This window comes from Mesoplodon mirus (genome assembly GCF_964341445.2).
Source record: "Mesoplodon mirus genome assembly, chromosome: 15".
Classification (NCBI taxonomy): Eukaryota; Metazoa; Chordata; class Mammalia; order Artiodactyla; family Ziphiidae; genus Mesoplodon; species Mesoplodon mirus.
In genome coordinates this window covers 66,194,090-66,216,757 of record NC_138991.1, presented here as the reverse complement: position 1 = coordinate 66,216,757, position 22,668 = coordinate 66,194,090, and the positions used below count along the sequence as shown (strand labels likewise).

The following is a 22,668-nucleotide window of genomic DNA, read 5'->3' as shown; positions in this document are numbered from 1 at the left end:
GAATCTCTTTGTCTCGCTGCTTTTTACTCTTTTCCAGACCTGACTTCAGTCATTTCCTCTCCTCAACCCAAAAGGGTTTGAAACTACCTGAAATGGTAAGAATTCAATTCCTCTCATTTTCTAAATTCCCTTGACTTAGATTTAAGAGCCCAAAGCTTGTTTATGGATGAAGATGTGATCACAAACATGTCAATGGACATCATAAAAGGAAAATGGCTAAACCAATTTAAAAATAGCCGAAGAGGGTTTTAGAGTGTTTTTTTTTTAAACTTTCTGAGGCTTATCCAACTCCAAACATAACTTTGTCTCATGAAACATGATCTTAGCCCGATAGACATACTTATTTTAACCATTTGTTCATGTCATCGTTAAGGAACACTGATATCCTTCAGCTAAACGTTGAATACAATTCACTTTGGAGCAGTGGTTTAAGGAGTGAGGAATTACTTTCTAGATAGATATTGAATCTTAACAGGGAATTATTTTAAGAACTCTATCTTGAGGATTCCCTGGTGGCGCAGTGGTTGGGAGTCTGCCTGCCGACGCAGGGGACGCGGGTTTGTGCCCCGGTCCGGGAGGATCCCACATGCCGCAGGGCGGCTGGGCCCGTGGGCCATGGCCGCTGGGCCTGCGCATCCGGAGCCCGTGCTCCGCAACGGGAGAGGCTACAGCAGTGAGAGGCCTGTGTACCGCAAAAGAAAAAAAAAGAACTCTGTCTTTCTGAAATCCATGAAAATGTGATCAAGGTTGAATCAACACAGCTTGGATTTTTGTATTTCTTAATTGCAGATTAAGGTTCTTACCTTCGGGTCCACAGTCAAACTTGATCTGTCTCACAGCTTTTATAGTTCCTCAAAATTAAAAAGAAATGCCCAACTCAGATTTTCCTCTTGCCACGTCAGACAGAGGCTCTTTCCCGGTAACTTCACCCAGCAGCTCACAGAACTGGGTCTTGGCTCTGAGATATTGCCTAGTTGGGCTTGAGGTTTTAGAAGCTTGGTTCTTATCCATTCTGAGTCAAATGTGACAACCATTCAGCCCAGATACAGCAGTGTCTGGTTGAGATAAAATTCATGCCACCATTTTTATTTCATAATCTCATGTTTGCACCATGAAGTTCAATACTTCTTCAGAAAAAATAGATTAGAGATGGAAAAACTGAAGAAGTATATTCCATTGATATCTCTTAAGTGGTTCGTAAGAAATAATTATAGGGACGGCCAAGATACTCTGGTAAAATGTGAATGAGGTAGGGCACATTGACTAGATTAGTCTTTGCTTGACCTCTGATCCTCTTCCTCTATTATTTGTCCCTTCTCTCTCTCCTCCGTTGGTCCCCAGTCATCTCCCAGGCTTCTATATTCTAGAATGCCTTAGGGTTCCGTCCCACACAGCTTGTCTTCTCTAGTTACACTCATTTCTTAGATAACCTCAACTAGTCTCATGGCACTGAATGCTATCAATGTGTGGGCGTCTCCCACTTTATGTCTCCAGCTCCAAACTCTATCTTAAATTTTTAAGTCCCTTCGCTTATTTTACTTCTCGACTTGGATGCTCAATGCAACCCTCAAATGTTAACATGCTTAAAACTACTCTCTTGATTCCCTACCCATTCCCAGTCAACCTGCTTCTCCTCCAATCTGTCCATCTACATAAATGCTACCTCCATGTGCTAATAACTCAGGCCAATAGCTCTAGAGTTACCTTTGCCTTCTCTGTTTCGCTTCCATTCCTTATCTGATCTGTCAACAAAAGAATCAGCAAATTTGAAGTCTCTACTTTCACAAAATATTCCTAAATATTGTTTCTCACCACCTCGACCAGCTTCTACCCTGGTCTAAGCCATCATCCTGTCTCCACCATCCTTTCAGAAAAGTTGCCATCACCTTGCACTGATCTCCCTGATTTCCAGAGTGCACCCCATGCCCACCCCATCATCTATAATTCACCCCAAAGTAGAGAAATCCCATCTCATTCAGCCAATCCAAAGTCCTTACCCTGACCTGTAATGTCTTCTCTGGCCTTGCTTCCTTGCTGACCTCATTTCTTTCCCTGTTCTTCCGGGCTTCCATCTTCCCAGCCTTCCTGGTGTTCTCGCTGTTCACAGAACACATCAAGTGCGCCTTGGACACAAGGCCTTTACCTTTGCTGGTTCCTCTGCTGGGGATGCCCTTTCTCCACAACCATATGGAAACCTTCCTTACCTCCTTCAGCTGTATATTTAAATGTCACCTTACCAGAGTAGCCAACCCTGGATGCTTTTTATAAAATAACACCCCTCCCCTGTCACTCCCTCTTCCTCACAATTTTCTCTATTTATCCTCATAACACCTTCACCAGCAGTCACGTAATTGCTTTATTCATCTGGATTTTGTCTCTGTCCTTCATCCCCACTAGTATATAGGCTTCACGGGAGGAATTCGTGGTCTGTTTTGTTCCCTGTTGTGTCCCAGTACTTAGAACAGTGCTCAGCATGTAGTTGAGCTTAGTAAATACTTGCGGAATAAATAAATGGTTTGCTAGCAAGCAACTAGATAATGGAGTTATATTGTGAGTTTAATGAGCGTACACAAAATGCTTATTTTTAGGTGATATAATAGAGGCATTTTAGATATTTAAAGGCATTTCCTTTGCATCTTGGGGAAGGCTGGGGAAGGAACGAGGTAAGGCAGGTCAGGAGAAATTTGTCTTAAAAACATTGAAGATTTTGGTAGAAAATCCTAAAAGTTTGCCAGCTCACCATTCGAGGGTCATCATCTTGTGAGTTATGAAGACGACACAGAAGCACTTTCTTCTTTCCCTGTTGCTTTCCTCTGCATTAGAGCTTCTTAGAATTCTCCCGACGACAGTTAAGACTCCCCGGAGATCCCTGGGCTTGCTGGAAGGGTGTCTTCCAGAGTGTCCTTCCTTCTCTTTTGGTATGCGTGGCAGCGTGAGCAGGAGTGATCATTTAAAATATGCTCACGACAACTAGAAAAAGCCTGGCTTACTCCTTAGCAGATTTGCCTGTGCCTTTCTGAATCCATAGTAAACACTTCTCCCCTGTTCCCCACGAAGAGTTAATTATATCACTGGCAGCAGTTCTTTGAGGCAGGAAGCCAGGCACATCTGCAGCACCCAGAGGAGATACAGAAAGTCCTCCCTGCTGAATACTAAAACCAGCAGATTAGGGCAGATCAGCTTTTCCCACAGGTTAGAGCACCACTGAAGGCATCTCTCCTCTGTTTCCTCTCGCAATACACTTTCCTTTCTCCAGATGCTGTCAAGTCACTCTCAAAATGTGTAACCCATGAAGGCGTACACTTGTTGAGCCAACCTCTTGATGAGGTGTCTAGAAAATGAATTTGGTCACCAGCTGGGATGCTAAGTCAGAAGCTGCTCCACGTGGGTTCTCAGCTTCACCCTTTGGGCTCGAAGTGTGGTCAGTGTTGTATGCCTACAAACTCATGTTTCCCTCTGAGCTAAGTGCAATCCCAGGAGCAGGGCAGTGTGGGGGAGCTGGGCTGCCTGGAGAAAGCTGCTGACCCTAGAGGCATACCAACTCTTCCAGAAAGACCAAGGTTCAGGGCAGAATTTTGGCCCCCATGGTCTCCAGACCCTGGCGTTATTCTCATGATTATGTGATATATCACATGGTAAAAGGGACTTCATAGTTGTAATTAAGGTGACTAATCTGCTAAGACCAAGAGAGGGAGATTATGTTGGGTTATCTAGGTGGGTCCAACAGAGTCACAGGAGCCTTAAGCAGAAGAGGAAGCAGAGAGATGTGAAGCACAGGAATGATTTGATGTGTGTTGTTGGCTTGAGGATGGAGGGAACCACAAGAGAGGAAAACACTGCACACCACATTTGTAGAAACATCTTTTATACATGCAACTCCCCACCTCAGAGTCTGTTTCCAGGAAATCCAAGCTAAGATACCATCTTTGTTTACTTTTTTGTGGAGAAATCACACCGCAGGGATAGAGTTCTGAAGTGGGTAAAGTGCAAACTATGCATGGTCAAAATGAACTTTGAAAATTTCTTAGGAAAGTTAGAAATCAATATACTGTGTCTCAGTACAACACAAACGTGTGGAATTTCCTTCCACAGGAATCTGGTCCTGTCCTATTGTTCACACAGCCGACAAACACATTGGCTTGTGCTCAGGAAATATTTTGCATCAAAAGTATTATCTTTAAACGCTGGAGTCTCTCACCCAGAAAGGTGAACTGCTCCCACTTTGAGTCAGGAGGGAAAGAGGCCGACTGCATTCTCAGATGACTCCACTTATTCACGCCACTTCAGGGCATATCCCAGTTGAGCAGAATCGTGAGCAGAAGTGCCCACCTTGCTATTATTTCCCCTCCTTTTTCACTTTTCTATTTATAGCTGAGTTCATTGAATTCACATAAATCACATAAGCCAATGATGTCACTTCATATTTTCCCATTACACTATTTCTGATTTAGAGAATCCAGTTATTATTTAGTGAGAACAAGGTCTTAAAGAACCACAAGTCCGTAAGCAGTATCAATCCTCATTTAGCTTTTATTTATTTATTTTTGGCTGCATTGGGTCTTCGTTGCGGTGTGCAGGCTTCTCATTGTGGTAGCTTCTCTTGTTGCAAAGCACAGGCTCTAGGCGAGCGGGCTCAGTAGTTGTGGCGCATGGTCTCTAGAGCGCAGGCTCAGTAGTTGTGGTGCACGGGCTTAGTTGTTCCGTGGCATGTGGGATATTCCCGGACCAGGGCTCAAACCCGTGTCCCCTGCATTGGCAGGTGGATTCTTAACCACTGCGCCACCAGAGAAGTCCCTCATTTAGCTTTTTATTTAAATCAGATCTGGCGTTGCGAGGAGTTGTGAGTTTTATTAATTCTTCCCCATCAGTTATGGTTGTGTGACCCCAGAGAAGTCATTTACCCTCTTTGGGTCTATTTTGTCTGAATTATATTTTAAAGCTTCAAGGCAAAGCGTTGAATCAATGTTTCCTTTGGAATCTTCCTGCTCTACTATTCTCTTTGTGCAGAGGAGGAGGGAAATTAGTTTATAAAATCTAAGTCAGGGACAGAGAAGCACCATGCAGTGTGAGGACCCCTTACAAACCACAGGATGGTCAGTACGTCATGAGCCTCCCTAAACTCGCACTTCCTCACCCGTAAACTGGGGATCTGATACCACTTAATTCGCAGGACATATCTGAGGTTTAATGAGATGATGCCTGCTGAATCCTTAGCACAGGTTGGATGGTAGGATTTGCAGCAGGAGTTCACCTGCCACTGCCGACAGCTTCTTACGTCAAGCATCTCCATCTGCCACTCTGCTTGGGGACTTTCTCCAGCATCCTGAGGCTTGTTCAGCCTGTGCACAGGGCAGTTCGGAAGGGCCAGGGATTTAACATCCCAGGTCAGCTCAGAAATGAGAGACAGAGCTAGTAGATTACTCATCGGGCAACCGCCTTCCTTGTGGGACAGCTCTGAAGGGCCCCCAGTGGGACTGAGTCTCAGCTGCCTACAACGCAGACCTGCTAAAAATCTCACCCTCTATTTGCTTTCCTCACTTCCCTCCATCATTTTACTCGTTCTCTTGTGCATCTGAGAATCAACCTCCCAAATAAGTGACCCTCTTCTAAGTTCTTGTCTCAGGGTTTGCTTTTTGCGGGGACCCAAACTAAGACAACAGCATTCAACAGACACGAACTAGTCTTACAACTGTTATCAAATTAAACTGAGAAGAAGCCCCAGAGAGATCCCCTCTGTCCTCTTCTTACTCGGTGGTCTGGTTCCTGCAGAAATGTCATGAGCATAATCTTGCTTTCTCCTCACTTATGTGCAGAGGGTCACTAGCTGGCTGGCTGGGCAGTGAGAGGGATGAGCCCAAATGCCCTCCTAATGGATTGCGCTGTACAGGTATTCACTTGCATTTGTAGTTCAGTTTTTGTAAAGCAGCTTTCCTCTTGAACCCTGAGACACACATTCTAAAAGCGTGTGTTTGTTGCTTCTGGATTCTTGAGGAGAGGAAATAAGGTGGAGAGAAGCAGGGAGGGAAAACCAGAGGAAAAAGGGAAGAAATTATGCTAAACTTTGCTATGCACTCCTTATGGAGTGATTTGCCTCTTCAAGGTAGGCAATGTGGTTCCCTTTTTTATGATAGAAAATTGAGTTGTTAACAGAACAGGAAAGGTCCAGGTCACTGAAGGGGTCACATGACAACTGTTGGGAGGTGGGTTTGGGGCTGAGTCGCACCCTATAATTTTTTTTTTAATGTTTCCTGTGCCTCTGTCTCTCCTTCTCTATCTTATTCTGCGTTCTCTGGCATCAACATCACTTTATTTCTGTTCCATATGTCCCCAGTTTATTTCTCTGTTTGCAAAAGACATGCCAGATGCACCCATGAGTCCTTGTTATCCCACGGAGGAGTCTCTCTTGGGAATTCTGGCTAATCTGTGCCTCTAAGGCCCCAAGAGTTAAGGGAATTTCATTCCACTTTCAAACCCCACCATTGGCCAACTCTATACTTGCACGGCTTTATTCATGGACCATCGAGCTTTTATGATCGTGCATCATGGACAGTCTTTTCCCCGTGAGAATCCCAATTCCAAATAGGTTGTTCCCCTTGTCTGACCAAGAGACCTAAATCCAGGTTGGAAAAGATGGTCACCATTGTTGGGGACCCGAACTGCTGTTTTGGGCTTTCAAACTCATGTGCGACTCAGGCACACATCAACCTCTTTGTTACCTCCATTTCAAGATGGAGTAGCATCTGTTGGTCCAACTCATGCTACAAGGAAAGGAGAAGATGAAGAAAAGGCAGCCATGAATGCCCTCTGGAATAAAAGCTCTACAGAAATTCAAAATACTATTGTATTTGTTATACGATTTATAATAAACTCACCATGTCTGTGTTTCTAAATAAGTAAAATATAATTAAATCTATCGGCTTTCATTTTTTCCCTAAAGAAGACATTCAGAAGATAATTAGGTGATTTCTATACATTTCTTAGAGCAGTATCTCAAAACCTCAAACCTCACCATTTTAGAGTTAACTATGAAGATAAAAAACAACCTATTAGGGCTTCCCTGGTGGTGCAGTGGTTGAGAGTCCGCCTGCCAAAGCAGGGGACACGGGTTCGTGCCCTGGTTCGAGAAGATCCCACATGCCGCAGAGCGGCTAAGTCCGTGAGCCATGGCCTGCGCGTCCGGAGCCGCAATGGGAGAGGTCACAACAGTGAGAGGCCCGCGTACAGCAAAAAAAAAAAAAAAAGAAAAAAAAAAAACCTATTAAAAAAAAGAAATGTGGAAAACAGAAACAATTTTTTTATAAGGTATAAAAATCAAAACCAACCAAATAAAACAAGCTATTTTTTCGGGGGGGGGTTACAAATTTTTTTTAAAGGCACTAAAATGATCTAATTTCTATTTTTACCAGTCCCGCAGGCTGAGACTCTCATGCGTCGCTGTGACGTAAGGAGAGGACACACCCACTGGAGGAAGGTTTGGTCAAAACCAAAACAAAAAGTGAGGGAAGGCATTTTTCTCCACGACATTTTCTATTTGAAAGTAGATTTTCCAGAACATAATTGTGTGTTTTCTTCTCTGCTCCAAATTTTTATCGAAGTACAGGCAGCCCTCCGTATCCGCAGATGTGGAACCCACGGATATGGAGGGCCAACTTCGCAATGCCATTTACATAAGGGACTTGAGCATCTGCGATTTTGGTATTCGCGGGGGTCCAGGAACCAATTCTCTGTGGAAACTGAGGGACGACTGTGATCAAACAGTTATCTAATATTAATCCAAGGAAAGACACAATACATCAAGTGGATTGTCCTTATCATTACAAATTACTGTGGCTGATGTTAGGTATTTGAAAAGGATTGGAAGCTAAGAGCTTAGCGATTATGACAAAATTTCATGTAACTTGTGGAGGAAGAAGGTAAATGAATTTCTTTGCTTGTTTGAACTTCTGAAGGACCCAAAGCAATTACAAGCCATTCCCAGCTTCAGTCAACCACCTGAGTTTCAGCTATGATAATGAAGCCATTAAAAAATAATATCAATTATTGTATTATTAAGTCCCATGGACAAAGGAAGCCTGATTCACTCATTATTCAGATTTTTACAAACAGATCACACCAGTCATGTCCAGTTAGTTTTAAAGAATAGGCAAAATTCTCTTTTGTTTTGATTGTATCATTCTATGAGATTTTTGAAGACTATCCAGTGAAGCTAACTTTTGTGGGGTTTTGGGGTGCCCTGAAAACTCACAAATACCCTCAGAATAGACCTTTAAAGAACAAAAGTGAGGGCTTCCCTGGTGGCGCAGCGGTTGGGAGTCCGCCTGCCGATGCAGGGGACACGGGTTCGTGCCCCGGTCTGGGAGGATCCCATATGCCGCGGAGCGGCTGGGCCCGTGAGCCATGGCCGCTGAGCCTGTGCGTCCGGAGCCTGTGCTCCGCAACGGGAGAGGCCACAACAGTGAGAGGCCCGCATACCGGCAAAAAAAACAAAACAAACAAACAAAAAAAACAAGAACAAAAGTGAATCACTATGTGATCATGTGCTGATACCTATGGTCATAAGACATATGAATACACTTGGATGAGGAAGAAGTTAGGAAGATACAGCTCCTGTGTACAGAACACAGAGGAAACATGAAACATTCTTTGAGACCGGGGAACTGAGAAAAGGTTTCAGTGGACCAATAGGAGTTTCTGACTCGAAACGGGTGTAAAAATGATCCCAAGGGATACGGGAACATATGTATATGTATAACCGATTCACTTTGTTGTAAAGCAGAAACTAACACACCATTGTAAAGCAATTATACTCCAATAAAAATGCTGAAAAAAATGATCCCAAGGGATAATTGGATGGTCTAGTAGCATTGCTGAGAAAAGGAAATAAACGTTTGTAACTCTTGAATCAAATATAACTTCTCGCAACAAATGACGTTCAGGTTATTTTTTGTTAAATTATCTGGCTTCCATCTAACTGGTGGGTGTTATTGAACGATGTGAGTCTTTATGTTTCTGAACGTATTTCATTTCAATGCTCTCTATGTCAGATGAGCAGGTATGATTCAACAGGACTGTGAAACAAATGTCTTAAATAAATCTATTCCCCAGCAGCTTTTCAAGTACTTGTAGAACGTATGGGGTTTGATGTGTAGACTGTGACCAGTTAGGTTTGACTTTAAGATTTGTTGATGCTGCTCTTAGCTAAAGTTTCACCAATGTCACAGAGGTTTCGAACATGGATTATTTGTTCTTGACCTTGATGCGGAGAAGGAATTTTTGGTTTTATTATTTCATTTCAGCTTTGGATTTATTTATTACATCTTCAAATTATTTTAGCTATCCACACACTTTCCAAACATGTTGTTCTTGCTTCGGTGGTTGCACTGTGACTTTGAATATGATCAGGAACACAGAGTGACTTTGGAAATTAAAAACTGGTTCCTCATAGGATTTTAAGTGACAAGACTTGAAAATGATTAAATGAATTGGTTTCTTTTACCCACAATTAAGAATATAATTAAAGGAAGCGTTAGAAAGAAGGCTATACTTCTGTTTCCTAGTGGATGCACATTTTAGAATAGCAATGAAAACATAAGATGAGATGAACAATATTACTTCATAGATTAAAACTCTGAAAAAAATCATTAACCATCCACTTTACAGTCACTTTTTGAGCATCTACTGTGTGCTCAGAACTGCACTATACAAAGATACCCAGAAATAAAAAAGACACAGTTTTTGCTTTTTAGCATCTAAATGATGTTAACACGGCATTATGCTAGTCTTTTTAGCAGAAAGAAATGGAAAGGCAAGAGAATACCTTTAAAACAGTCTGCACCAGAATCTTTTTCTTAGCTATTGCCCTGAATATTGATGAACAAATATAAAGATATTGAAATCAGCCCTGTAATGGCCTGGACAAAAAGTCCATGTGATCCCTTTCTAGTCGTTTTCTTCTTTTCCTTAAACATAAAAGTTAGTCGTGAAATGAGGGACAAACATCCTTGAGATTTCTGTTCTGAAGCCAGAACAAAACCAAAAGTAAGCTTGGTCCTCTATCTTTTTCTTCTCTATTTGTTGGGTTGATAGGAGATCTTGGTAATTTCTTTGGCTAAAAAGCTACCTAGGTAGATTGAGCCCTGAGAGTCTATAGAAGCTGAAACCCTCCCGGACTTATGTACATGGCTCCTTGGGCTCTGTATTGTCGTTCACAAGCCAGGTGACAGCTAGTGAGAGAGTCCAGGAAGTAATGCAGAGACAGGGGAAGAAGGAAGCTGGGGCTGCGAGCATGATTGAAGCTGATAAGCCTATGAGACAACGTGTTTCAGAGGAGGATAAAACAACTTGCTCTTAAGATCTTGATTCATGAAAAGTAACTTGCAACGTCTGTGCAAGAGACAAAAGGATCCTTTTCAACTACCTGATCCTTCCCCTTTCCTCTCTATACGTCTATTTACTTCTCTTTTTGAAACCTGTTTGAATGTGCTTGGGTAACCCCACGTTGAGGTATCCTAACTCGACATATTTGCCCTTAGTTTAAGGTCTAGAAACCCACTGGGCTTCCAGAATCCTCATAACACTGCTGTTGTATGGCTCATCATCAGTGCTTTTTGTTTAAGAGTAGTCACCCGATTCCTGTCAGCCGATGCCAAAATTAGGCGACCACAAGAACATCCTGCAGGAAAGACTGAGGCCTTAATCTAATGGGTTGTTTTTTGGAACAAGGCAGTCATTACTAGCAGGGTTTTTTGTTTTTTGTTTCTTGGGTTTTTTTCATTTTGCAAAGAATTATGAGGTTTTATGCTTTATTTCTTTTCCTAAAATGATTTTATTATTGACAGCAGCCCTGACATTTAACCTTGATGAGAAGGCAGATAAAAGATATGGGAGATTTACGACCTTAGTTTTGCTGCTCTCTTCTCTTGGTCTTTGTGGGCAGGTACATGGATACCCCCACCAGGTAGAGGCAGATGGCTACCAGGACCTTATAATGGGCAATGGGGAATGGATGCTCCTTTTGGTTAAAATAGATACTATTTTGAGGAGAAAGACAAATGATTGGAATCACCAATACATGATTTCCTTCCTTATTATCCATCCCATCTTTTCTTCTCTTTCATAAACATCACTCTACACTTCAAGAATCAGCATTTCAAAGATCATTTCAAGTAAGTGCAAAAATAAGAAAATCTTAATCTAATGGGCCTGAGGAGTCTCTCTGAACCAAACAATGGCTTCTTAGTTTCACTGTTCCTTGGTTCTCTTTCCCTATCCAAGCCTTTTAAGCACCACTTTCCTTCTGCTCCAATTTCTTTTATGTGCTTCTCTGAATGATCTCGGGGCAATGTGTTTAATTGTGGAAGAAAAGAAACCAAAGGAACTTTTAAGAATTATATAAATAAAAGTAAAAAATTGGCCATAAAGGGTAAGATCATGGGGCAGGTAGGAAGCACAGGGAAAACCAGTTTCACATGCCCCAGAGTGGTCATTGTCTGCTGGTACCCACTCTGGGTCCACAGGTGAGACAGGCAGCATCCCTGTCTAGGGCTTCTCAAGGGCATCCCCAGACACTGAACTGATACAGACAGGCCAAGGCTGTGATGACAGAAAGGAGAGCTTCTCCCTTAGGTAATGGTGCCAGCTTCTACAACAGACCCTTTACTAATGCTAGGCATGGGCTGACAGCACCAGCAGCTTGGATCTTACTGCAAAAGCAGAGATAAAGTGGCTTTTCAGAGCAGTATTTTCACTCTAAGGAATGCGGGATCCCCTGGGTTGAGGAGTTAAAGGAAAATTGCCTGTGGCCTGTCAGTTGGTGATCTGCGGGGGAGTCTGTTTCATCTGCGTTCCTAATTAAAGGCCACATTAAACCCAGTCAAATGTTCACATGAAAAGCCCCACATGAATGATTCCAGATTCTATCAGCTCCAAAGGAGTCTCATGTTAAACCTCTAACTCAAACGTCTGACCCTTTTCACGTCCACTGTCGCCCAAGTCCTGGGGAAGAGGGTATGAAGCCTTCAGTGTACAGAGAGCAAACTGCCTGGATTATTAATTTCCCTCTTGATGAATTGCATATGAGAAATCAGAATCTCCCAGTTGAATGAGTGTGGGGAGGGCGGAGGAGGTGGGGACAGTCAGGATTCAACGACGCCCAAAGTTCTTATTCTGAGAAAACAGGAAGTGGGAACACTGGAAAAGGAGCTGCTTTATGGCCAAGATGATAAGTTTGGTTACAAGAAAGTTGAATTTAGGTTTCTGAGGGGAAAGGGAGTAGGAAATGAGAGCTGGTGTCCAAGAGCAAGGTAAAGATTGGAGGTAAAAGTGGGAGTCATGAGCATCCAGAAGACATGGGGGGCATGGGGTAACTTAGGTCAGAAAGAACAGTGTGGGAAGAGGGGCTGAGCAGGTCTTGTGGTTTCAGTCATGCCTGGACACGGAGAAGCCCACTGCCTATTGTGAGCTGATCGCTCACTGGCCATATGGGGCATGGTTGTCTCCTCAGAGCATGTGGATTCACCAGTAGAAACCGTCCATAAAATGACTTATTAAACTGCTGGGTGTCTTCCCATCCGTCGCAGGCCAAAGCATGTCCCCAGGCAACCAGCAGTCCTCACACGGTAATGCAGGAGAAAAAGCCAGAAAAGAGGTGGTACTCCTGTTTACTCCCCCACCTCTGGCCGATCGAGGGCTTAATTATTACGCGTAAGACAGAGGAACAGAGTCCCCAGGACCACTCTGCAAGGGATCCATTTGGCCTACACGTCAAGTGCCTTTACTTCAAAAGTCCTGCCTGCTCCCTTGTACACCCCCACAATGGGCTCATTTGCGGCAGCAGAGGTTAGAAGGCAGGTTTCCAGGAAAACTCACCCTGGGGTCTCTCTCCAGCTGCTGCTGATGGTGCAGGCTGCGTCTCCTCTTGGCCTTTGCCAGGCCATTGTGATAAAAATGATACAGGCCTTCAGCAAAGGGGAGCTGTGGAGAGTCAAACAGACACAGGCGTGGTTAGCTTCTGGCGGCGCCCTAGAACAGGGACCCCAGAGCTGGGGTGCATGCCGGGGCTCCCTGGGATGGGAATGTATGTGAGATAACCCCTGCTAACCCCCTATCAGACTTGGCTCTCCGGTACCCTGTCACTGTTCTCCTCCCCATTTCCCTATCTTTTCTTATGTAATGCCGTTCACCTCCCCTCCTCCCAAACCTTCTATTTTTTTCTCCATTACTTTAGCTTTTATCCACCTTTTAATCTTCTCTTCTCCTCCATGGAGCCTTCCTTTTATATTCATCCCCACACCAAGTTCTCCATTCTCTTCTCTTAGGTATCACAAGAAGAGAAAACTACAGACCATTACCCATTAAATGGGCCCCATGTGGACCACAGCAAGCCATCCACACTGTACCCTGTATGAATCTTTGATCCCAAGTCCATGAACATAATAAAATGGTTGTTGTTTATACTAAGAAGTTTTGGGTTGGTTTGTTACTCAGCAATGGATAACAGGAACAAATAGCTAGCTGAAAAAAATGTTTTATTCCTTCATTTTTTACAACTGTGCAGACTTAAAACTCTACAATAATATTGGCTCTGTCTGTCAGCTGGCGACACCAGCCAGGAGCAGCCCAGATAAGGGCCCTCAAGGGACATTCCTGGCAAAGGAGGAGGGGGCCTGAGGCCAGAGAAGCAGATACTAGATGAACTTCAAGGGCACAGCAAGTTTGGCGAGGGGTCTGGTGTGCACATGAAAATCTTTTAGAACACTGTAGCATTTGTGATTTTGTTCCTGTTCATTAAAAACCACATTCTTCAGGGAGAATTAAACATAAATATTTCATGTGCAATTTTCCAGGTTCAGTGATTCTTGAATGTTTTCTCTACTTAACCCTGCTGATGTACTCAGGGTAATCATAAGATTTGATCAAAAAGGTGCAGGGGTGGAGGGAGAACGAAAGAAAATGTAAGTGTGCTTATCTTTTGCTCTCCAAAGACTTGTGTTTATGACCACTGTCAAGTGGTGTGAACTTGGAGTTTTACTTCCTATTCTGGAGGGCATGAAGAATCTGAGAATTTTTAACACAAGAAAGGAAATTTGGGGCTATAGAGCACCAGTGAGCTTTGGAGGGACATTGTTCTGGCTCTGTTTTACTGATTAAAAAAAAAATTAAATTTGAATAGAGGCAAATGGAAAACTCTTTCTTACAGTGGAATTCCAATTAACACAAGTAGAAGTAATGAACAGAAATTGAATATCACCATTTGGAAACACCATAAATAATTGTGGCTGGCAAGTGTCACCAAAGGATGCTAAAATTAGTGGGGGAAATATAACAATAAACAAAGAGAAATAATACTTTACAGTGGAGAAACCTGGCAGAGACGTCCTCAACCAAGTGATGTAAGTTAACCTCACTACGGATGAAACATATCAAAATCATGTGCCTCATGATACAATGCACTGAGAAGGAGACATCCCTTACATAATTTCCTTGCCAGAAATACATAATCTGTATTCAGTCAGGAGGAAACATCAGGCAAACCCATAACTGGCTAGTACCCTTCAAAATCTTCAAGGTCATAAAAGACAAATAAGGACTGCAGAAATTTTTGAAACCAGAGGAGACTAGGGAGACAGGACAGTTAAATGTAACACATATCTTGGATTGGATCCTGGATCAGAAAAAAGGACATTAGTGGAACACTTGGAAAACTGAACGAAATCTGTAGATTAATTAATAGTGTTATATCAATGTTTTTCCTGGCTTTGATAAATTGTACTATGGTTTTGTCAGACGTTAACTTTGGGAAAGCTAGATAAAGGGTATATGGGAACTTTGTTGCCATTTAAAAAAGAGTAATTTTTTTATTGTGGTAAAATATACAGAATATAAAAAATTTTCATTTTAAAGTTTTAAGTGTACAGTTTAGCGACTTTCATCTCCATTGTTGAGCAGCCATCACTGCTATCGATATCCAGAACTCTTTTGACCCTGCACGTTCAACTCTACATTCATTAAATGATAACTTCCTATTCTCCCCTGCCCCCCAGCCCCTGGCCACCACCATTCTACCTTCTGTCTCTAAGAATATTACTACTCTGGTACCTCATATAAGTGGAATCATAAAATATTCGTCCTTTTGTGACTGGATTATTTCACTCAGCTGAATATCTTCCAGGTTCATCCATGTGAAGCACTGTCAGAACTCCCTTCCTTTTTAAGGCTGAATAATATTCCATTGTATGTATATACCACATTTTGTTTATCTATTCACCAGATGATGGACACTTGGGTTGCTTCCACCTCTTAGCTATTGTGAATTATGCTGCTATGAACATGGGTGAACCTGTGTGCAATTTTTGCCAACTTCTTAAGTCTAAAATTATTCCCAAATTGAAACTTTTTAAAATGTAAAAATACTTTTAAAATTAAATTTGAATGCCCTTAAGAGGGCCATATATTTAAAAATTTCAAGCTGGAGGTCCCACCACTTCCCTTTGTCACATACTGAAGTCACTTCACATGGTTATGTCAACTGAAGGCTGTTGAGTGGCACCCCTGGCTTGGTCTCAGTGCCTCATTTCATAGAGAAAGACATGGTGGCTCAGGGAGGGGCAGGACTTGCCCAGTCAAGAGGGAGCTCTCAACGGAAATCCCTGGTCTCCTTGACTGTAACTCCAGATGCTTCCCCCTCCACCGCTTCCGTTGCTGTCTCGCTCTATGTCCCGTCCCCCTTGATAACCCTGGCTATGAATCCAACAGATTGCAGGCTGGAATTCCTGACAAGGAGGAGTGCGACTCAAGGACAGTCAGGCTGGTGAGTGACCCTCTGTGGTGTATTTGGGACCCACGACCCGGTATTCTTTGATTAGAAGCACTGTCTTGGCTATGGAAGAAATGGAGTTAATTGGTCTCATAGAGCTGAAATTGGAAACTCGGGCAATAAACAGGTAAACTGACTGACCACAGACTTAACAGAAGATTAACCTGCAGGCATTGGTTATTTTTCTGAGCCCTTTTTGCCTCTTGTCTTTGGAGTGTAGACCCCAAATCCACTGCCCTCTGAGCCTCTGAGAAGCAACTGTCTGGGGAGATCATGTGCAAGCACAAGCTCATCATGGGCAGGGAAAGACAGATGCCGTGTGCCTTACAGTAGTGCAAGGTACCTGCTGCCCACACAGACCTCAGTGAAGAAATGCTTGTGCCTTCCTCTGTTTCTTAAGTAGAAGGCTGATCTTCCAAATAAAAAAGACATGTTAAAAGCAATCTTAGGTCCCCAAACCCTCACCTGTGTCCCAGTAAGAAACCTCTCATATATTTCAACACTTAGTATATTCTCAAATGTTTCCTTCATTTAAACACACACACACACCCTTCTTTTCTTTTACACCATCACCTTTGTGTCTTAAGGCAAAATACACATGGATCCAGAAGGAAGGAGAAAAAAAGAAGTGAAAGAAGAATTCACAGCAAATTGTCAGCTTGAAGGTTCAGGCTGGGTGACAGTATAATAACGTTGCTAACTCAGACTTGCAGTTTTTAGAAATTCTCATTATGCCGCGAAATTTTATGGATCCCAGCAGCCTTTCTCATGCCTCTTTTCTGTCCCGCCTGTCTCCTTCTCCCACTGATAACCATGGCTCCAAGCTAAAGCTACTCTCTGAACCCACACACTCGCTTTCCTCAACAGCCAGGAACCCCAGGGAACTGGCCGCCGATTGTGAACAGAAAATAACGTGTGTTAAATCCTCTTGGAGCCCACTGCCCACCTTCCTTTAGACCAGAGTTCCTTCCCCTCAGGCAACCCCTGGACGCTGGTCTGCGAACATTGTCTCCACCCCAAATTTTGTGCTTCTATGCATTTGCTTGTTTCAGGAATGACCACTGCTTCTCACAGATTCTCAAATGGGTCCAGAGCCCCCAAGCAGTTAGGACTCTGGCTCAGACCCATCACTTTTCTTTTAGCGGCTTTGTCCATTGTGCTGATTTTCATGAGGCTCAGTCCTGTTTATTTGGGAGTCTAGTTTGGTAGAACAATGGACTTCATTCCACATATGAAGAAATGTATAATTTTATTTTCAAGGGGAGCTGCTGTCAAGAGGTTCAAGGAATAAAAACTGGGAAACAATACATCAAGGATAGAAAGCTGGTTCAGCTGATAACTGCTTGTCAATTTCATTTAGGGGTCCTGCATTTCACAGGGAGGGCTAGGCTCTGCGTTGTACTGACATTTCCTGAGACCATTCTTAATTTCCCCGGATTGCATGCAGTTTCTTACGGGTGGGGGACGGCACTTTGCAATCAGGATGAGGGAGAAAGGGAACTGGGTGGAGGGGGGTGGGGTCCCAGACGAAAGTCCAGTTATCTCTGGGGGGATGGGGGTGGGTAACACCCTAAGCCATGGTCAGCTAAATGCCTCACTGAGATTTGTTGACAGGATGGAGGTTCCTAGGGCCAGAAAGGAAGAGAGGAGAATTGAGAGAGGAAGGAGAGGGGCACCGAAGGCATAGACCTGCCTATGTTACAACCATGCTTCAGCCTGAACAAGCTCTTGTTTACAGGTTCTCAATGCTCACCTGTACTGAGTTGCATCTTACCCCCAGCCAAAGTTCCTCCAACTTAAAGTTTGGACCTAGGATCACACATCTCAGCTATTTGAATACTCTCACCTCTTTCTGTCTTGCTTTGAAAAAGAGATGGGTAAAAAATGGGTCTGGAGAACAACAGGGAAAGACCACCTCCTCTCCTGCACAAGGCTCTTCTTTTGTCTTCTGCCTCCACAGGACCAACATTAATTGCCTCTGTTGTCAGGCTCTTAGGTGATTCACAAAGAAGCTCAGAGAACATGATTAGTGACTGAGAGTTGGAGAGATCAGCAAACCCATGGAGGTAGTCTGTGGCTCTGGTGGCTGAGGAGCTGCAGGGGTCCTCATTAAGGTTCTCTAGCCTTGGAGAAAGCCTTTCAGGCACTTGAGTTTCAGTCCTACATCACCATGATAATGTGTGCTACAAACCACCAAAAATCTTAGTAGCTCCAAACAGAAACCGATTATTTAGCTCACGATTTCCTGGGTCAACAATTTAAGCTCACTGAGTAGTTGTTCAAGTATTGACTCCATTAAAATTAAAAACTTCTGTGAAAGACAATATCAAGAGAATTTAGAAAACAAGTGACAGACTGGGAGAAAATATTTGCAAAGGATACATAAAAGATTGCTACCCAACATAGACAAAGAACTTTTAAAATTCAACAATCAGAAAACAAAGAACCCAATTTAAAAATGGGTCAAGGACCATAACAGATGCCTCGCCAATGAAGACATACAAGTGGCAAATAAGCATATGAAGAGATACTCCACATCGTATGTCATGAGGAATTACAAATTAAAACCACAATGACACATCATTACACATCTATTAGAATGGCCCAAATCTGGAACACTGACAATACGAAATGCTGGTGAGAAGGTGGAGCAACAGGAACTCTCATACATTGTTGGTGAGGATGCAGAATGGCACAGCCACTCTGGAATATAGTTTGGCAGTTTCTTACAAAGCTAAACATACTATTACCATATAATCCAGCAATTGCACTTCTTGGTATTTACCCAAATGAGCTGAAAACTCATGTTCAGACAAAAACCTGCACACAGATGTTTATAGCAGCTTTGTTCATAGCTGTCAATATTTGGAAGCATCCAAGGTGTTCTTCAGTAGATGAATGAGTAAACAAATGGTGGTACATCTAGATAATGGAATATTATTCAGTGCTAAAAAGAAACGAGCTATCAAACCACAAAAAGACATATTACTAAAGCAAAGGAAGCCAGTCGGGAAAGTCTGAATGAGTCCAACCATCTGAAATTCTTGAAAAGGCAAAACTGTGCAGAGAAAAATAATATCAGTGTTTGCCAGGGGGTACGGGTGGGGGCAGAGAAGAACAGGCCGAGCACAGAGAATTTGGGGGTAGTCAAGATATTTTGTATGATATTATCATGATAGATATATGTCATTAAACTCATGTCGAAACCTACAGAATTTACACTAAGAGTGAACCCTAAGGTAAACTATGAATTTTGGGCAATTATAATGTGTCAGTGTAGGTTCATCTTTGGTAAAAATGTACCATTCTGGTGAGTGATGTTGATAAAAGTAGACAGTATGCGTGTGTAGGAGCAGGGGTATATGAGAAATCTCTGTACCTTCCTTAATTGTTGTCCACTTAAAGTGGCTTTTAAAAAATAGTCTTAAAAATAATATAGCCCATTTCAGTGGATTCCAATTGCTATAATTACCCAAACAGAGAGCAACATGTTAGAAATGGAATATAGAGTGTGTGGCTTTTATTGTTTTAATTTTTATTTATTATTTTTATTTATTTTGATCATTCTTTTCCTTTTATTTTTTAAAGGGGCCTAGATGGTCAGTAAATAAAATGGAGATGAGGAGCTGGGCATTTTGAATATATCCAATGATTCTAAAACTATGAAAGGATATAATAATTGGAACTGTTCAATAAGAAGTCATTCCATTCTTAGCAGAGAGGCATATGGAGGCACAAAAAAATATGCTATCTCATAAAAATCAATCAACAAGAAACAGGCCAAGACAATTTCATATTGAAGGAAAATAAGCCACATTATTTAGATGAATAAAGTAAATATGATTTCACTAGAGGAGTGGAAGCCTTGACAGCTCCTTTGAACAGATGCCGCTCATACAGCAGAGGAGCCTAATTGTTTATTTGCACCTCCAGCTCCTCAGTCAACGGCAGGAGGCCTGTGGTGTGAGGACTCATTTCTTTGAGTAACCAGATGTGACAGAGAATCTTATTCAGCCTGAACTTATCAGGGCATATTGTAAGGTTAGCCTGCTCTGAGGAGGTCCTTTGGGTATAGAACCAGAAACCAGCTGCTAAACAGAGTTTTCCACACCCCAGTACATAAAATAGGTAACTTGTAAGAGACTGGATGGAGCCATCAGATCAGGGGAAGTCTTATAAATGGTCTAGAGAACTATAATATGTTTTTTGTCTAACATAAATCTAAATACGTTACCTTTCTGTCTGTAAAACCCATCCCTTTCAATGTGCTCTATCTCTGCAGGGCTCAATAAAAACCTGTCGATAAAATATGACTGTATGGATGGATGTTCCTTTGGATCAGCTATTTGTAAGGGGGGAATTAGCTATCTGAGGGGAAGTGAGAGGGGAGAGTGGAAAATCCTTGACTCAGTGCTCAGGACACCTGGCTCTAGGCCCATCTCGCCCATTTCTACGCTTCTCCTAGGTATTGTTCTCCATGGACAGCACTCAACTCTCTTCTGTGATTCTAAGAGCGGCTCTTCCCTATGACCAGGAGCACAAAAATGCAAAACGGCTTGTGTTGTCCAGGGTTGTTTGTTTTTGTGGAATGGAGCTACTAATCCACAGTGGGATTCAAACAATGATATACTCCCAGGAACCTACACAGCTTATTTATATCAAGTCTAAAATGACAGTCAGACAGTGAGATAGGTGAAGAACAGCTGACCCTCAGCCTCATTCACAAACAGTTCCTTTCTAACCCAAGGCAAAATGTCCATGTATTATCTCAGAAATGAAAATGTAAGAACATGTATTCTTCCTTTGGAATATCAGGGAGTAAGCTACTTATCAGGTGTGCTGGGATGACATTACTGTCTTGGCTTTTCTTTTTGGCTTCTAAGTTAGGGGGCTTGTTTTAGATTCATGTATCTGTGTGTCTGGGAGGAAGTAGTATGCATTTAGTGATTTTGTTCTTAGCTGGAATAAATTTCATGCATAGAATTGGCTGCCTCTACCAGCCATCCACTGTGGCTTCAAAGACAATAATTAAGCTATTATTATCCCTGATGTCATCAGCCAGTGGCAGTAGGATGAAAGGCATGATTCCCTAGTAGTAACATCTGTTAAAAGGGATGGCGATACCTGCTTCCAGGATATGAATGATTCCCTAGGACAAAGGAACAAGGCTGGGAGATCCAGGGCCCTCTACTTCACTACGAGCTCAACTTGTTTTTCTAGGGTTACCTGTATATGGCCACTCTGCTATACTTTCCAAGTATCCTTCAATCTCTCCTTCTACTTATCCACAAGATCCACGCTCCTAACATGGTGTGAACCTCATGAACCATCCTCAGTCCACTTTTTTGGTTTCATCTCCTAAAAATGTTGTCTAGTCAGGCAACACTAACTGTAATCCTTCTAAAATTCCAGTGCACTTCGTTTCATGTGCTGTACCATCCTTGATAAACTCCCTTTTATTTTAATTTGTTGAAATTATGAGCCTCAATGCAAACTCACCTCAACTTGGCACTGCCTGTCTTGTGAAGGCTTCCCTTCTGCTTCACATGTCCTATATCACAGATCTCTCACAAAACATATTGCCAGTACTCTGGCTGCTCATAAAGAACACTCCTACCTGTCTGTGATTTCTGTATTTTATCTAACGTGTGCCTTCTGTGTAGCAGATGATGTTTTGATGGCCTTCCTGCATTCCCTTTACCTACCCTGGAGGTCCCCTGTAGACTGTGCCTGTACCTGCCACAGTCTTCATGCATCCCTCTGCCTGAGGGTGTTCTCTGACTGTGGAAGCAGACTTGGCCTGCTTGGGGCAAGCAGAAGTGCAAGGGATTTGATGCCCTTCAGGTGTAACCCTCAACCGAGGAAGAATGGGAGCTGGTGGCTACATTTCCTAGCTTCCTCACCCTTGGATGGGATAACTCAGAAATGCTGTAACTCCCAGACTCTTCAGTAGGAGAAAGTTGCAGAAGTGGTCCTCGTTTGTTTATGTCTCTCTGTATCAATTCCTTAGGATAGTTCCCTCCTGCACTGACTCTGAGCTTGGCCATATGGCTTGCATTGGCCAATGGGACTTAATAAATGTGACACAACCAAAGACTTGAAAAGTGCTTGCACACTGGAGCTTGCTCGCTCCTTAATATCTGAAAACTTTCTTACTTGTCCCCAAGTCCGTGTCTCAGTGCCTGATATCATACTTGCTTATTGAATGCGTCAAGTAGGTGCTTATTGAATGAACGGAATATTCTTCTGCTTCTGAGCTTCCCCCGCTATGACGGTGCTCCTGTTACTTTGTTTGTCCATTGATTTCAAACTTCTATAACTTTTCTTTGGTCCTTTCCTCCTTCCTAAGTTAATGGACAGAACGGCTTGTTTCGGGCTTCAACTTCTGGGTCCAAATTTGCTTCGTGCCATGCCTCATTGGAGACACACTCTCCAAGGTTCCCATTGGCCTGATTCTGCACCTCACCCCATGTTGCTGCCCCTGGACTTTAAGAGATCCACAGTGGCTTGTTTCCCATCCTTCTCCCCCCATCTTAGGCTCTGCAAGCTCTCTCTTGGTCTCCCATTCCTGGTTGACACTCCCTAGAAACACAGTCAACAGGAACTGACTAGAATTGACTCTTTCATGCCAACTACCTTCTTATGTTTGAACTTCCATCATTTTTGAAGAAACTGACAGCCTTCTGATGAAACTGATATTTTCCCCTCTTCACAGAAGTGAAGAACAAGCTAAGGGCAAGGAAAGATAGGATTTGTGGATCTCCTTGTTCTCCTCTGTCATTGGCTTCTTAATTTCTCATTAAGTCACAAAATGTTAGGCTATTAATGGTAGTTAATTAATCAAAGTCATTTAA

General features: G+C 42.7%; 1 protein-coding gene across 2 annotated transcripts in view; it reads right to left on the bottom strand.

Annotated features, from left to right (window-relative positions):
- The window catches only part of PCSK2 (proprotein convertase subtilisin/kexin type 2), a gene marked incomplete at both ends in the record, with an annotated part of 223,952 nt that overhangs the window by 190,886 nt on the left and 10,398 nt on the right, over positions 1–22,668 (bottom strand). The window contains one exon of one of the 2 annotated variants that reach the window (XM_082645679.1): positions 12,868–12,972. The exons of the other annotated variant lie outside the window; for it this stretch is intronic. Within the exon in view, the coding sequence (XP_082501805.1) occupies positions 12,868–12,972 (105 nt within the window). The remainder of the gene's footprint in view (positions 1–12,867; positions 12,973–22,668) is intronic. 2 annotated transcript variants of the gene reach the window in all.